Source organism: Podarcis muralis, chromosome 15 (assembly GCF_964188315.1).
Source record: "Podarcis muralis chromosome 15, rPodMur119.hap1.1, whole genome shotgun sequence".
In the NCBI taxonomy this organism is placed as follows: Eukaryota; Metazoa; Chordata; class Lepidosauria; order Squamata; family Lacertidae; genus Podarcis; species Podarcis muralis.
Window position 1 is genome coordinate 22,410,773 of NC_135669.1, and position 16,945 is coordinate 22,427,717.

The 16,945-nt window shown below is 41.5% G+C and overlaps 1 protein-coding gene across 4 annotated transcripts in view; it reads left to right on the forward strand.

The window, feature by feature from the left end:
• Positions 1-16,597, forward strand: part of ARHGEF12 (Rho guanine nucleotide exchange factor 12) — an 85,521-nt gene extending 68,924 nt beyond the window's left edge. For all 4 annotated transcript variants that reach the window (XM_077919491.1, XM_077919490.1, XM_077919492.1 and 1 more), the window contains 8 exons: positions 386-473; positions 5,521-5,610; positions 5,832-5,908; positions 6,302-6,532; positions 7,644-8,105; positions 8,773-9,083; positions 10,762-10,834; positions 11,549-16,597. In XM_077919491.1, the coding sequence (XP_077775617.1) occupies positions 386-473; positions 5,521-5,610; positions 5,832-5,908; positions 6,302-6,532; positions 7,644-8,105; positions 8,773-9,083; positions 10,762-10,834; positions 11,549-11,559 (1,343 nt within the window). In that variant the 3' untranslated portion in view covers positions 11,560-16,597. The remainder of the gene's footprint in view (positions 1-385; positions 474-5,520; positions 5,611-5,831; positions 5,909-6,301; positions 6,533-7,643; positions 8,106-8,772; positions 9,084-10,761; positions 10,835-11,548) is intronic.
• Positions 16,598-16,945: the final 348 nt, after the last annotated feature.

Genomic DNA, 16,945 nt, shown 5'->3' on the forward strand with positions numbered 1-16,945 from the left:
CCAGGAGGAACAGTCTCTGTTCAAATGTATTGTTTCGGACAGTATGGCCAGACAACACTATGGTCTTATTGTTTTTGTTGGAAATAACATAGCTGGATTAAACACCAGTGTGCACTCAGTGTATAACTACCCTGCAGATTTGAACAGAGCAGACACTCCAGTAATATTTCTTCTTGGGAATTCAAGAAGTCAATATAGGGAGCAGTAACATTGCTCTGCCATCAAATTTTGAGCACTAGAAATGAAATCCCATCCTGTATTCATGCAGTTTTTTGTGTGAGTTCTCCTCCCGAGCCCTAGCTACAGTACATGCCTCCTGATTTCTAGGTAAAACAAAGCAAGACAAGATGCCATCAGATTTAACTTGTTCTGTATTTCCCCCCAGATAACAAAGCCTTCTTTGTCATCTCCATGTCAGAGAATGGAGCCCAGATATATGAATTGGTGGCACAGACGGTTTCTGAAAAGACTGTGTAAGTGAGCTTGGCAGTCATCACCAATGCAGTGTACTTATCATTTTCTAAGGAGGGAGATAATCTTGTGTTCAAGATCTATGAAGCAGCTTCCCACTCAAAGTAGTATAGTTGTTTTTAGAATTCCTGATTTCCCCCTCTTTACAGCCTCTGGGTTAATGCTCTAAACTCCTCTCCAGCTAGGAAGAATGGGGCATATACTTAGAGGGATTCAACTGGTCTACAGCATTGGAGCCTACATAGCTTACCCATCTGTAGAGCTGGCCTTGGTTGTAAGCTTAAGTCAGCAACACCTCCAAACTTAGATGGTTGAATACCTTGTATCTGGTTACATTTAGTAATGATTCAAATAGAGAGATATGATGCTTGCTTTCAGTGAGATATAATGTTGGACAACCTGTTTCTTTTTTCCTAAAATAAATGAGCTAGTATAAATGCCATCTTCTTGCTTTGTGGTCTTCTAGGACTTCTGTCTCAATTGACTCAAAAGCAGGGTGCAGGGTACAATCTTCAAGCTAGAAGTCTTGATGAAACTGCCTGATTTGCTGTTTCTGCTGCATTTTGTGCCCTGCAGTAAATTATGCAAGGTTAAAAGGAACAGCTTTTTTCTTGGCAAAAGTGGTCTAGGCTGCTTATAGAAATTTTGAAGTCTTGGCATGTCCCCACCTTTTCTTTAAAACTGCTACAGCTAAGAGAGAGAAGGGAGACTCTTAGAAAATTTGTCAGCTCTAGGGAATTGGCAGTGATCCAAACCTCTTGCTGTTTGTTTTAATAGTCCTCAAGTCTTGTATAGCAGAAAATTGTCATTTCCTCTTTCTGCATGGTGTTTTAATTAAGAGTTTGTTTAGAAGGTCAGGGATTCCAGAAGTGACTATGCCATACTGATTTAAATACATACATACATACATACATACATACATACATACTATCTTAAGACATGGGGAAATTGAGGGCATCTCATAAATTTTGCTCCTCGTCTTTGGTAATTCCCTGGTCGTTGTTTGCTTTCATTGAATTATATACTCTCTCCTTTTTTCACTGTAATCTTCTCAGAAGAATCCATTATATTACAGTACAATTTTACAAGATCATATCTATATGCATTTAAAAAGCCTAACTCTGTTATTATCAAATATATTTCCTGAAGCAAATTTAAGTAGCTGAAATCACCACCATGTGTTGAATGCTGTGCCAATTATGTTTCATCCGCCTAACAGTACCATACAATGCAGCCTATAATGTGGTTGGGGTGGGTGAGTGGGAGGTTTCTGCCAGCTTCTCTAATTGAATACTTTCTCATACTTTCTGTTTCTGAACTCACCTCTATGTAGCATGAGAGATGATAGCTCGGCTGTTATTTACAAGGCTCCTTTCTCCTGACTCAAATCCTGTTTTCACAGAGGACTGCTCTTTCAGCCACTAATTAACACCTTTGAAGCAAATCCCAAAGGTGGAGGGGGAACTAACATTGCAGAACAGTTATGTCAACAGGCCACAGCTTTGCTTTCAGAATTTCCTTTCCCATGTTACTTGTTTTATTATTATTTCTTTGATTTTTATCCTGCCCTTCCTCCTGGACAAGCCCAGGGCAGCAGAAGCAGCAATGGCAAAACATTACAAAAAACAAAACCCTGCTACTAAACACAATTTAAAAACATTTGTAAAAACATTCTTAACCAGTGATCTCATGGGTGCCAAGGACAGTGTGTTTCAGCTGCCAAAGAGGAATATTTTAAATTTTCTCCTGAAAGTCAGTAATGAAGGAAACAGACACATCTCACTAGGGAGGGCATTCTACAAGTGGGGAACTGCTGCTAATAAGTTCCTCTCAGGGGTACTGCCAACTGAGTAACCCACCAACAAAGCCTCGCATGCTGAGTCCAAGATGATGGTTAGTACTTTCCCCAATATTTTAGGCATTTTGCAGTGTTCGAAACTCCCATTGTTCTAGGCACGTTTTGCGACAGGGGATTTCATTAATGTGAGTAGTTTCTGCGCTCTGGATGCAGTACTGCACCTAAGATTTCAGATTAAAACTGCCACTGCTGGAAGAAAAGGAGGACCTTTCTCAGTTTCCCGACTTCCAGCCACTCTCTGAAGACTGGAGAAGGGATCATCATAATAATATTATTAGGGGGGCGGCAGGAGAAGTATCGCTTTATTTATTTATTTTTTTCAGTCTTCAGATGAGGACTAGACCATGTGAAAAATGAACATAAGATTTTAGCTGCAGCTCATTGATTTTCAGCTTTGTATTCTTGTTATAAAAAAGTGTGCCCAGACACTCTGTTGCAGTGGCCATAATCTAAGTTTAATGTGCCATTTAGCTCCTAGCTTTCATATCTCTGTTTCTAACACTGGTACTTTGGTCCCCAGCCATTTTGGGATTTATATGCTAGGAATAACATATTGAATTTGGCCCACTTGTAGCTCACTTGTAGCCAGTGCAGAACTTTCAGAACTGGTGACACATCATCCATCAGGCTACCCACTTACCAGCCTAGTAGCTGCATTCTAAACTTGCTGCTCCCATTGGATTGTCTTCAAGGGCAGCCCCACACACAGCTGTTTACTGTAGTCCAAGTGGGAAGGCACCAGAGAATGGACAACGGAGGGCAAGTTATCCAGATCTAGGGAAAGCTGCAGCTGGCAAATACGTCTAAGCTTTCCTAGCCACAGAAGGCACTTGAGTGACAAACGACAAGTTGGAATCCAGGGCTACTGCCAGGCTATGAAGCTCTTCCTTCAGGGGGAGTGTATCTTGTCTCAGGACAGGCTGTACACCTAATTCCCAGACACGGGAACCACCCACCTACATCACATCCATCTTACCAGAATTCAGCCTCAGTTTATAAGCTTCCATCCAGCCATTCACTACCTTCAGACCTTGGTCCAACACCTGCACAGCCTTTCCTAATTCAGATAGGATAATAATAATAATAATAATAATAATAATAATAATAATAATAATAATAATAATAATTATTATTATTATTATTATTATTATTATTATTATTATTATTATTTATTATTTATTATATTATTTTTATTATATTATTTTTTATTATTATTATTGTTGTTGTTGTTATTATTATTATTATTATTATTATTATTATTATTATTATTATTATTATTATATTATTATAGATAGGATGGAGAGAGAGAGCTGTGTGTCATCTGCATACCAATCGCATTGTGCTCCAAATCCCCAGATGACAACTTTCAGTGGTTTCATATAGATGCTAAATAGCATAGGACACAGAATGGACCCATGTGGATTCCCATAGCCCAAAAGCCATGAAGCCAAGCAACAATCTCCTAGTACCACTTTCTCTTAGTGACCCTGCATGAAGGAGTGGTAGAACCACTATAATTAAGTACCTCCAACTCCTGCCTTCCTGAGTCATTCCAGACGAATACAATGAGCAGTGGCATCAAAAATTGTCGAGCTGCCAAGGAGACCAGCGGGGTTGCACTCCCCCATCTCTCCTGATAGAGGTCATACAGGTTATGCCGGAGATTAAAATTATTCATGCAAGAGGCCCAAATGGGCCTTTTGTGTTGCATGTCTTGGGATGTGCCTTGAATTTCTTTCCCTAATTGATAATGTTTCTTCCCACTCAATAGTTAATCCTGAATGGCATATTTAGTGGTTGCTCTTGCACACTAGACATATTTGGTGACTGTAACAGAGGATTTAGAGTTTAAAAGGCATCTTCTGCAGCATCTTCCTGTGCACACTGCAAATGTTTTGAAAAGGCGTGAGGAGCATTAATTATAAATTTGAAAAGTTTGCTGCAGAAAGAGAAATCTGCAAGTCTGTCTTTCCTACAGGCAATGTGCAATTAAAATGACTTCTGTGTACCTAAAGATCTCAGCAGCTTGACAAGTTTTTTCTGTGTGTTTTTATTCACCTCCTTGGAATCTCAAATGGGTTATTAAGTTCTAAGTGCAGGAGTTAGAGGTGTATGTTTGGGGATAGTTTCTGCAGTGATTCCCTGCATATTTAATAGGTTGCAATGTTTTCTGGTGTTCAGCATAAACTCTTTATTCATCAGTTGCCAAATAATCTGACTAGTTTTTCTCAGTAAAATGTTACATTGCTGGAAGTAGTTTGCATTTTCCAAGCAGACTGCAGATTGTGGAGCTTTTCTTTAGCCCGCATGGAAGCAGTGGTTGTTAGTTTCTTAGCAGATTATTTTTTTAAAAAAAAATGTAAATGGGATGCTGAAGGTGGGAGAGAACAACTTATTTCTCCTTTGCCAGGGGTTGCCTTTCCTGACTTCTCTTAACCTCTTTCTTTCTTTCTTTCTTTCTTTCTTTCTTTTTCTTTCTCCCATTGCTGCATTTATACATTTCTTAGGGCTTTGGTGTTTGGTTTCTGAGTGTCCACTGATAGATGTGGCAGGATCAGTTAGTTTTTATGCATTTTTTGTCATTGTGTGTACCATAAACATTTAGGGAAACCAGAATAGCTACATGCTGTGCTTTGTCACCAATTTCCCCCTTTTCAGTGCTCTGCTGCTGGGATTTCTCACATCAGCTTCCCTCCCTGCTCTGGGTCCCTTCAGCCCTCATCCAGTAGCCACTTTTTTTCTTTTTGACAACTGAGTACATGTACAGCAAAGCAGCATGTGCTCCAGGAATAAAGAATTTCCTTTCGTGGGTTTGTGTGATTGTGACGGAGACCCTGTGCAATCTTAGCTACTTGGCCATCACAGAGACAAGTCTTCTTGTTTCTAAGCTGTTTTCCCCTCTCTCCATACTGAACAGTCATTTATTGCTTCTGCTCACACACCAACCCTAAGAGAAGGAAAGAAATGTATGCAAGGAACTGGCAAAGGTAAATTTAGGCCGACAGGGGCAAACTGAAATGATAGGTTGAAAGAGTTGTGAGCAGCACTGAAACCTCTTGTCCCTGTGTATGAGAAAGATGTGAGGAAGAAGTGCAGGAAGAATCAGTTAGCAGTTTTGCTAAAACTCGGCACACTTCTTTTTCTTGGGCATCATGTTTTACACTAGTTCTTTTTTTTTTACTTATCTACAGGTGGCAGGACCTCATAGCACGGATGGCAGGAACAGTGAAAGTTGGACGAGGTAGAAGCGTAATTCCATTTCCGCCGTCTGGGCCATGCGAGTAAGTTGTGTGTTTGCTTGTGTACATACACACAGGCACATACACTCTGGTTTTAGTATTGCTTTTCAGATTCCATACATTATAACCGGGCAGGTTCTAAAAGAAAGAAAGAAAGAAAGAAAGAAAGAAAGAAAGAAAGAAAGAAAGAAAGAAAGAAAGAAGTTGTGGATGGTGATACCACTTTTTATGTGATTGATTTGTTTTCTCTCTTTGGTTTGCAGGGAAGATCATGAGGAGGAAGACCAGCAGAAATTAAAGGAAGAACAAGCTACTCCTGATAGCAGCATGCAGAGTCCAGGTAAAAGTTACATGCTTGGTACTGGGTCCCACCACTGTGGCGTGAGTTACCTTTATACCTTTAATGGTTTATGGCAAATCCAAGGTTTTCTTTATTGTGAATTGTGTTTCAAGTGTTAGATGTGCACATGGCACAAAAGTCACTTTTGAGCCATGGTCCATTTATTCCTTCCAGGTTTGTGTCTCTTAATAGCCCAATGTACTGTATCTATACTTTACTGTCTTCTGTCCCCATCTCCAGGACTAGAAGCATGCGTGCATTTAGCATGTTTAATAGCAATGTTTGTATTTTGTTATAGCCTTCCTAAAGCTATAGGCTAAGAGAGATAGAAATTTAAATAAGGTATTTTAAGCAGTTTTGAGTTTGCATTGATTTTGGTGGTTTGTTTGTTAGATAAAGATATGGGACTGGAGTCTCCTCTGATGGCGAAGGTTCAGTCTCCTTCAGCAGCAATGTCTGAGAAGCTGGAAGAGGAGGAGCTCCTGGAGGCAGACAGGCAGTTTGGAGAAAAACCAGCAGCAGAGTTGTTGATCAAAGAGTCCTCTGAGCACTACAGCCACACAAGTCCAGAGCACTTGTTCCAAAGTTCAGAAGAGCGATGGGCACTGGATGCACTAAGAAATTGTAAGTAGATGAGGATGTGTGGGGCCCAAGAGTAAGTGAATGGTGGATTTGATGGTACTCAACTGCTGTCCATTGCCTCTTGAGCTAAATGAGCATCACCTACCCTTTTTGGGAGAGAGAGAGAGCCAAATATGACAGAAAAGAGCTAGGTGCTGGCTGGTTGTGTGTTTTGGTAAAATACCTTTTAAAATGAAATGGTTATTTGGTACCATCATTAGGTTGGTGAATTGGTGGTATAATATAATAAATATAATATAATATAATATAATATAATATAATATAATATAATATAATATAATATAATATAATATAATATAATATAATATATAATAATATAATATATAATAATATAATAATATAATATAAACAAATATTATAATATAATAACAAATATTATACTATATTATAAATACAGTTTGTCTTACAGCATGTCTAAAAACATAATGAAAACATCAAGTGTTAAAAACCTGATACTGGGCTGCCTTCAGATCTCTTCTAAAAGTTGTGTAATTTTTTATCTCCTTGGGATCTGAAGGGAGGGCATTCCACAGGGATGCCCTGTTAAAAAAACTTTGTATTCTTTAAAAGCACCAGATAATTTTCTCCACTTCCTAGATTGCCAGTTGGTCAACACACAGGGATAAACGATGGGTTGATAAAATCTTTTGCCTACTCAACCATGCCTTATGTCTTTGAGAGGTGTCAGGAAGGTGAGGCTCAACCACCAAAATGTGCTTTCTGATTAAACCAGGCCTAGAGCATGAGAACAAATGAAAGGCAAGGGATATGGCTGCTGTGCTCCAGGTGTCTCAGAAAAGTACCACTCTACCTAGGCTGGGAAATGGGATGAGATTTGTGGAGGAGCTGGCAGCTGTTGCCTTGACATAGAGATGCACATGGCTGCATTCAGATAACATGCCAGTCTTTGGATTATTGTCTCCTGACATGTCTTACATCTTTCACCTTCTCTAAAAAGAGAAAAGGAGCTGGCTGCTGAGTTCGTGCCTTCTCAAGAGCACCAGTCTTTAACATTATCATTTATGTGCACAGGTTAATTTCAGTCGCAGGAGATGACCTGCAAGATCTGTGATGATTTTATGTTCCCTTTCAGTGGGCTTATTGAAGAAATTGCTAATGGAGCAGCTGGGCATGTCTGAGAAGGAGTCTCCCGAAGGCTGGCAGCGTATTGCCAGGCATAGGACAATTTGTCAGAGGACCCAAGTGGAGAGTTGTGTCCAGAGAGGACTACAGTACTCGGACAATGACAAGACATCCCTTTCCGGGGCCAGTAGGACACCCTCTGGCATGGGAACAAATAATTTTGGACCTTGTTGCAGTCATCGGACTTCAAGTGAATTCATGCAACCAGGGGACACTGTGTCAAACAGCAGTCAGTTAATGGACCCCTTGAGCACAAACCCAGATACCCCAACCACCGAGCCTGAAGTGATAGGTTCTGAGGATGGTGGAGAGCACTTTTTTGATGCTCGGGAAGCCCACAGCGATGAGAACCAATCAGAGGGTGAAGTGGCGGAAAGGAAGGAGGAAGAAGAGGTGCAGTTGCGGATCTCAGGTAAATAAATCCCACAGATGTGTAAGGCTGAAATGAAATATTGGGCAGAACTCTTAAAATGTCAGTTCTGATGGCACATATCATTGTGAAGGAAGATGTGTGCATCCACTGTATCTCACTGGTTGTGAGAATGCATATAACCTTAACCTAAAAACTCTGTGGGAAGATACCTCCCAGTACATCAATTCTTTTTTTGGGGGGTGGCAGGGGGCCCACATCATCAACCATTCAAGGGCAGTGTTCCATGGAAGAAATTTGTAAGGTGGCAAGTGTGTGAGCACCTTTATCTACCTTCACAAAACTTAAAATGATGTGTTCTTGGCTGCAAATACTGACTTTGGCAGAAGAATTCTGCAGAGGGTTCATATTCACAAATCCAGGTTCATGTCAGGAGCCACAGGAGAGATGGGGTAGCTTTCTTACCATGAATTCCTGTTTCATCACAGTTTAACCCAAAGCACCTGAGATTAGGGAGAAGAACCTCCAGAGAGGTTTGAGTCCAGTCACGTACTAAATGCATCTTGACATTTTTTGCTGAGGTTACACCAATTTCATACTTGCATGGCACGCACAGGTGTTAGGGGCAGGCACATACAGTATTGTTGCTGCCATCTTAGATGAGCTGCTCTTATCTGGAAGCATTAGTGTTAAGATGTTGTCTTCACAGGAAATTATTTGATCCTTGACGGATATGGCACAGTACAGGAGAGCTCCACAGATGAGGAGGTAACTTCGCTGGTTCTACAGTGCACTGCAGGCAACAGCACAATGGACTCTGCCCACCAACCACCACCATCTCTGCAAGACACCCGGACAGATGGAGGAAACTTGGCATTTGCAGAGGAATTAATGGCCTCCCACTGGGAAGCTGCTAAGGAATCCGGCTCAGGTGTACTAAGGCCTCCCTTCTCTGTGGAGTCTTGTGCCCTGATAATGCATTACATCCAGAAGATAGAAGCCAACCTTGAACACTTAAAGGTACAGTGTGTTCTTGTGTAAATTTGGCTGCATTTCTTTTTTCTAAAAACATGCTTAGAAAGTGGGGAATTGGGAACAAAAAAGCTTCCTGGGGAACAAGGCATGCTGAGGATTTGTATGTGTTTTATTTTCTTCACTGATTTTCACTGTAGCTTTTCAAATTGAGATTGGTGGTGAATTTTGTTCCACGACCAGGAGAGTTCAGTTCAGTTGAGTTTTTCAAAGGGAAAGAAATGAAAACCTTAAGGTAATCCTGGAGAAAGAGAAGGCTTCATGTGGGGAATGTGAATGAAGGGAAAGAGTGATTTTAGGATCCAGTATTGTGAGGTATCATTCAAAATCTCAGGCAGCAAGGAGGCAGGGGGTGGAGCAGAAAATCTAGAGGCTAAGATCAGTTTCCATTTACTGAAATGAGTGTGTCAAAAGCCACAGTTTCAGGTGAGAACTTCTCTGTATCTTAGAGGCTCAAAGAGAGACAGGGACACTTTAGATCTAAAGTTGGCAAGCTAGGGATTTGGCCACAGTGAAATGAAAGTACAGGAATCAAAGTAGGGGGAAAGATGTGAAGACAATGCAGCACCTTGGGAAGAAGGGCTGGTTGTTACATGACGGAACCAGGACTAGGGCAATGCTGTCAGAGGCAGTCCAGTTCCTTACAACCAACTGGATGGCTCTTGCAACTTTTTAACTGTCCCAAGAAACCAAAGAGTATTGTGCATCATGTGCGAGTTCAATATGAAGCACATGTTTCTTTGTAAATCGTGTTGATTTTTTTAAATAATCAAGCGGTGTACACATATTATGAAATAAGTGAAATAAGGGCCTATTCTCTACAATCTGTTTTTTATCGTGGCACCAACCTGAATAAAGACAAAACATTGCAAGATAGAGTCCAGTGATGAGGGAATTCAGCCTTTGCTTCATCACACTTAGGCTTGGCTTCCTGCTGCACCACAGATGGATAAGGTGGAGCAATTAATATGTTTCATTTTTCTAGTCACATGATTGCTCCTGTGAGTGATGCCATGGGCATAGGCCTAGGATGTACACTTATATTTATAAGTTAGACTTCCTTCCTTGTCAGCTTTGCACTGTGGCTCAGAGATACTCTGCTCACAGATTACTAGGGATGTGGTCCTTCTGAATAAGACAGGAATTTTCATGGAGCGTGAGGTTGACATGTGAAAATGCAACATGGGATTTGACTTGAGAGTCTTCCTGTGTCTCTTCTCCATCTGGAAAATGTGCTCAATGACTTTTCACTTTCAAGATGCTAGAAAGTGCAGAGTTTTGCTAGCACAGTAATGATTGTGTGAGAGTTGCTTTAGGAAGATATACAGAAAGCAGACAGGCCAAAGCCAAAGAGATGCTAAATTGGGATGAGTGGTGTTCCTGTGGTGTAAAAATGGCATTGCTCGCTTCTGAGGCATTGCCCTTCTGTCCTTGATGGTCTGCTGTTTTCAGCTGCTGCCAAACCTGCAAGACCTTTTCCATATCTGGAGAGAAAACAAGTAATAGCTTGAAAGAATAGGAGAGGTTCTCTCATCACTGGAGTTCTCAGTGATGGAGGACTGAATCTGTTCCACAACTTGGGCAGACACAGTTTCAGTGAGTCTGATCTGATTGCCTGTCTGCAAGTGAGCCACAGATCAAATGTGTGTTGGGTTGTATCTTCCAGGAAGTGGAGGAGAACTATGCTACTCTTCTTCAACAAAGGCTGGCTGGAACAGCCCCCACAGATGAGCACTCAGGTATGCCTTCCCCATTCCCTGGGCACCTTCTAAACAGAAATACAAGGGGCAACAGTTGTTAATCTTTCTTGCAAAAGTTTTTAGAGCTTTCACTGCAGCTCCTGAATTTTCAGGAAAAGTTGCTGGCTATAAAACATTCTAATTCAATACCCGGGTTTGCTGACATTGTGCACCTTTCTCTTAGTGGATTATATGGTATAGGAGGTGCTCCCTTCCTTGCTGCTCAGCACTCAGTCCACTGATAACGTGATAGTTCTAAGGGCCCAACAGAAGATAAGCTGATAGCTTATTTCAGAGTTATTTTTCCATGTTCCAATGGTCATAATTTCCAAGCTGACCTGCCCCACCCAGTGTAATATGTTCATTCTTATGACATTTTTGTAGCCTCCTATTTGTAGATATGAGATCTCTTAAGAAGCGTACAATTCTATGGGCACTTTTACCCCTCTCCTGCATTAGCGTTAGTTAATACAGTGTATGTATCTTCCATCTCAACACCTCATGTTCTTTTTGCAGCCTCAGGGAGCAGACAAATGGAAATAATTGTTTGTGTTTTGTCTTCGGCTCACATATAACTGTTTAGTGCAGAGATGCATTAAAGCACCAGAGCATGAATTGTGCACCTGCGATAGAAACACCTGTGCATAAGATCCATAGTGCTTAGCTGCTACTTTATAATACTGTATTCTACTTCTTTCTTTTCTTTCTCTTTAGATAAAAGTTAGTCAAGCTTCTCGAAGGTTGGATGGAAGCATCGGCCTCGCATTGGCACCTGTCGGCTTCTGCCTGGACTCTTGCAGCATGAGGGCTCTTTCCGTGGACCATCCAAGTGCAGCAGAGTGGGAACTGGGGGGGTTGGGGTGGAGGATGGTTTCCTTTTAGGCCTCTGCACTAGCTTGTCAGGGAGAGGTGGTGATTTTTTTTCTCCTCCTTTGCTACCAGTAATTCTTTTTGATTCCAAACAAGAGGAAAGAGAGGAACAAAAAGAAGAAACCAAATGTATAAAGCTTTGGGTGTAGGATATATAAAAATGTATTTAGACATATACAAAAAAAAAAAATCAATGTATTTATTTGACTTCATTCCATGTACTGAAAGCACACTTTAATTTGTATTTTATTAGGCCCCAACATCCCTATGCTCCTGGACCCACATTCAGGGCTGCTTGTGTGTGAGAGCGTGTCTTGACTTTTCACTGGATTGGATTCTGCCAGCAACCAGTCCACTGCTCAAAAGAGCTTCGCCTGCAATGGTCCCCCGCCCCCTGTGCAGTGATGGTATGCCATGCTGTACACAACCAGGCACTTGAAAGGTTGGCAGCCTTTGGGCTCTCCTTGCAATGGCACCTGGTGCTTTGACAAGGAGATGAAAGGCTTGGGATTTTTACTTTGGCTTTGAATTCTCTTTGAAAGCAGTGAGGTGGGGCAAAGAATGTGCCTGCTAAGTCACTCCTGGTTTGAGTATCTTCTACCACTGGAGTTAGCCACAGGTACTCCTGAGTAAAATCCCAGGTATGTTCGACACCCAGAGGTGTGCTTTGTTGGCCATTGCATGTGCAGGGAGAATGGGATTGGTTTGGGGTGGTGGGGTTTTGTTTTGTTTTTTGCACTGTTTGTGCCAAAGTGCTCTGAAATCACACTGGTTAGCTCAGAAGCCTCCATGGGAGCAGCTCTGCAGTATTTTTCCTAATAGGAATTCTGACATCCTTGTGTTTTGAAACTGAACCCTGTCTAAGAATGGAAATTGAAAGCTCACAGCACATACGTAAAAACACTGGACATTCCAGACTGATTACCAGAAGTGGTACAAGGCTGGGTGCTACCTCCATGAGACAGACCGTTCAGGATGCAGCTTCTTCCTTTCATTGCAAGTGGCTGGTCTTTTTTTTTCTTTTTTCCCCGCACCAGGTTCCCAAATCCTGGCCTTTTTTTTTTTTTTGGAACAACTCAGATCTAAATGTGCCGAACTCTAGAAATCCCCGTAACTTGTGTTCCTCATGTTGAATGTGCTGCGAAGTGTGGAGAATTTTTCTTTTTCTTTTGTTTTCTCCCCCTCCTTCCAGCGTGAAGGTCATACTGCCTGCTCCATTAACACAGAGACACATTTTCCCTGTAGCTATAATGACAGAGAATCAAAACGCTTGTTGTTTCCCAGTCATGCGAAACACAAACCTCTTCTTCCCTTAGCAGGAGGAATAGTAGTACTAAAAATGGGCAGGCTGTGCAAGGACAAATTTTAAAAACCTCCCCTTCCCTCCAACCGCCAACATTTTGAAACCATGAACTGATGTCTGTCAAGATGGGGAGATAAGATTTTCCAGAAGCAAGTTGTACGGATTGCCATTCCTCGTCAGTGGCAGAAAGTGCCCCAAAACCAAAGGGTCTCCTTCCATATCTGCATGAGCTTCCTTTTATCAGTGCCGTTCTGAGTGCCTCGTGGATCTGCTTGTTCCCATTTCATAACTGCTTGATTCTATAATTTCACGTTGTTTTCCATGTAAAACTTCTATTTTGCCACCTCTTGGCATTAGGAAAACTTGGTGTGCCTGAGTATGGAAGATAAACACGGACCTTTTCAGATTTTAAATAGCCCCTCTTTTTTACCTCTTAGCTATGTAACATCACGCTAGCAACACTTTTACATTCCCTTTCCACAGCCCATGTCTAGGACGATCAAGAAATCACGCTCACAACATGGACCTCTCCCTAGCATGAGTAGCTTTTGAGCAGTGGAGAGTTCAGATTTCCACTGCAGATTGTTGTTGCCGGTCTCTTCGCTGCATTCTGTGGCAGGAGTCCCAAGATCATTGTCTGCTGTAGCACTTCCACTATAGATGTGACCTGCAGAGGTGTCTGGCAAGATATTGCTTCAGCATCTTTACAGTATGCCTCTGTGTCAGGTTGCCAAAATCTGAGGATCAACCTGAGAAAGGAGGGCATGCAAGGCGAATGCAGGTTTTGTGGCAAAGCCTGAAGAGTTCTTAGCCATCCTTAGAGGATGTGACCATCTCTTTCCCCCCACCCCGGGAAGTGAAACAGTACTGTGCTCCTGTCCTTTTGGTGGTGTTTGGTTTTGTGTGTTTTTCAGGCTTGTTCTTCTGCCATGTTATGCAATCTCCTGTTAAGGGCATTATTCAGCTTATAAGAAAGAGAAGGTGGTGAGAAATGGGGATTGCCCATTGCTCCCAACACAGTATCCTAAAATCACTGGGGATGTCTTAACTCCCTAGCGTGTCTACTGTACAACAGACCCCAGGCACAGATCCGTTTTTGTGAAGAGGGTCAACACTAAAATGCACTTTGCGGGGATTCCCATTGGTTTTGGGTGTGTGTGGTCCCCCCCCCTTTTTTTAAATGTACTAGAATAGCCATGAAAAATTCCAACCAAAGAATCCTTTCCTGTCCTTCATATCTGGCTGTGAACATTCCCTTCTTTAGACTGGACAGTAGTATGGAACAGCCTTTTCTCTCTCCTTTCCTCCTCCCTTGCAAAATGAAAAACAAAACAAAACCACAGGCTGAAAAAAGAAGTAATGGAATATTTCATGGACAAGATAACATTATGTTGGCTCCACTGTACTTTTTTGTGTTTAACCTGGATTTATAGAAGAAGATTATTGCAGGGGGTGGGGGATTCAAAAGGCAAAGGCCTCGATCCTGATGTCAACTTCCTGCACAGCCTGCTTTTGCATCATTTGGACCTGGTCTACACATGAAGCAGAATGAGTTGGTAGAATGCCAATAGTGGTAGACTGGACTGTTCTTTCTTTTCTTTGGGTTTATTTTCTTTCTTCTGGGCTGTCTGAGAGCACAAGCAGCGCAAAGCTTTAGATGAAAGTTGGGATTTCTTTATATAGCACTCAAATTTTCCAGTAAAAACAGAAGGGCCAAAGCAGTCGTCTCTGTTTGCAGTGCTTTTGCTTTTATCTGCTTTTAGTAACATTAACTCCAATTCTTGTGATAAATCAACTCTTAACTGCCACATCTGAGGGCCTGGTAGACAGTCCCCCCCCCCCGTGTGTTGATATTTTTAATGTTTTCTCCGAGGCACTACCTATGCCTGTACCTTGTTGAGTTTATTTTTTAAAACTTGCAGACCATTCTTTCTTTGCACTGTAGGTGGGTGGAATATTGTAAAATATGGTCCCTGGTCCAATTTGGCACTTTGTCTGCAGCAATACAGATGATGATTATGATGAAGAAGAAGAGTTTGGATTTGATATCCTGCTTTATCACTACCCTAAGGAGTCTCAAAGCGGCTAACATACTCCTTTCCCTTCCTCCCCCACAACAACCACTCTGTGAGGTGAGTGAGGCTGAGAGACTCAAAGAAGTGCAACTAGCCCAAGGTCACCCAGCAGCTGCATGTGGAGGAGTGGAGACATGAACCTGGGTCTCCAGATTACAAGTCTACCACTCTTAACCACTATACCACACAGGCTCTCCTAGTTGGGAAGCAATCACTCTGATTACAATACAGTTAATAATTTGGCTTTTAATAATTTGCAGTTAATAATTTGTAAAGATATAAACTGAAACTGTGTCTTTTAACTCATTGTGACAAGCAAGATGGTATTCTTGCCTTGGACTTCAGCAAGAAGATACATTCACATATTCATTTTTTTAAAATACTTTCTGCCAGAGTTGAGAATGATTTGTGAGCGGTGGGATAGATAAATAATCCTTTGGTCCCTGGGAAGGAGCAGGAGGGCTACTCACATCCCAGGGCTCTGCTTCTTCATCCTCCCCTCATTCTGCTTGGTGTGTAGATCAAACCTAACTGTGTAAATGCTGTAGTAAGGGAGGAGGAAACAGTACTGAGTCTTCTGTGCAGAGTTTTTAGCATGGCGGTCCTGGGCCCAGTCGCCTGGTTTGACGCTGCCACCTGCTGTTAACCTACCATATAAACGTGCAAGGAATGGGGTTGCTAGGTGGCACTTGCAGACATCGGGCATACAGTACTTGTGTGACCAATTCCTGGAGTGGGCAGAGGTAATTCCTGGGCAATAGGGATCCTTGATTCTTGACAACCAAAGCTTGAGAACAGCTGAGACCCTGTCTTCTTAGACTCTTCCGTGGTTGTCTAAGCATAAATGTTCCAACTTGATAGAAAGCTCCCTTTGAGGTAGAAGAAGTTGTTGGTGTTTGCTCTTTGTGTTGTTCTCATCTGGAATATTGGTGCATCTTGCATCTGATGGATGGATTTGACCCCTTGCTGTCCCCATTTCAAAGAGATCCTCCGGTCCTCCTCCTCCCTCCGCCCCCAGATGCCAGCATATAAGCCAATGGTCTCCAAAAGGGATACTGCAGCCAGAACACTACACTGCTCTTTAAGGATTAAAAAAACAAAAAAAGAGTTGTTGTTTTGAAACTTCCTTCCTACTAAAAATGTATTTTATTTGTTCACTATACAATCATGTACTCCTTTTAACCGGTTTTATTTTTAAGGAACACAGGAACAATCTGGAATTTGAAAAGCAAAATGCAAAAGAAAAGAAAAAAAAATCCTCTTAATACCTTGTATTTTTAACTGATCATGTTTGAATGTTTAAGAAAAAAAGAATTTATTGTTCTAATTATCCAGATGTATTGTATGTTTGTAAAATAGCTCTTATTAATTAGCTGATAAGGTGGTATGTTTCTGGAACAAAATATTGCTCATTTTAAAAAAGAGGTTTTGTTGGGTTTGTTTGTTTTTTTGGAATCTGGGAAATAGAAAATTAAAGCATTCAAATGCCAGTAAATAAGCTTAAAGGAACCCAAACATTTGACTATGGTATTTTGTTGAATCCAGCAGATTCAAGTTCACACTCCTGGAGTAGACTAATAGCCTAGTGGACCAGTGATCTTGTCTGTCTGCACTGATTTGGCAATTCCATGATAAAGAACCTCCCTTTCTGACATCTGAGGCTATCAGATCTATTCTCAGCTTATAGAGAGCACGCAACAGTCACAAAAGAATGCAACCTTTCTGACTTGTCTTTTGCTTCTCAGGCACAGAACACTCCACCCCTGCAAACAGAGGACTCTTCTGCCAGTTTCATGAGATTCAGTGTAATCCTTCAAACTAGGAGAGTTTCAGCACAAAACTGTTCATGCTGAACTGTAAAAG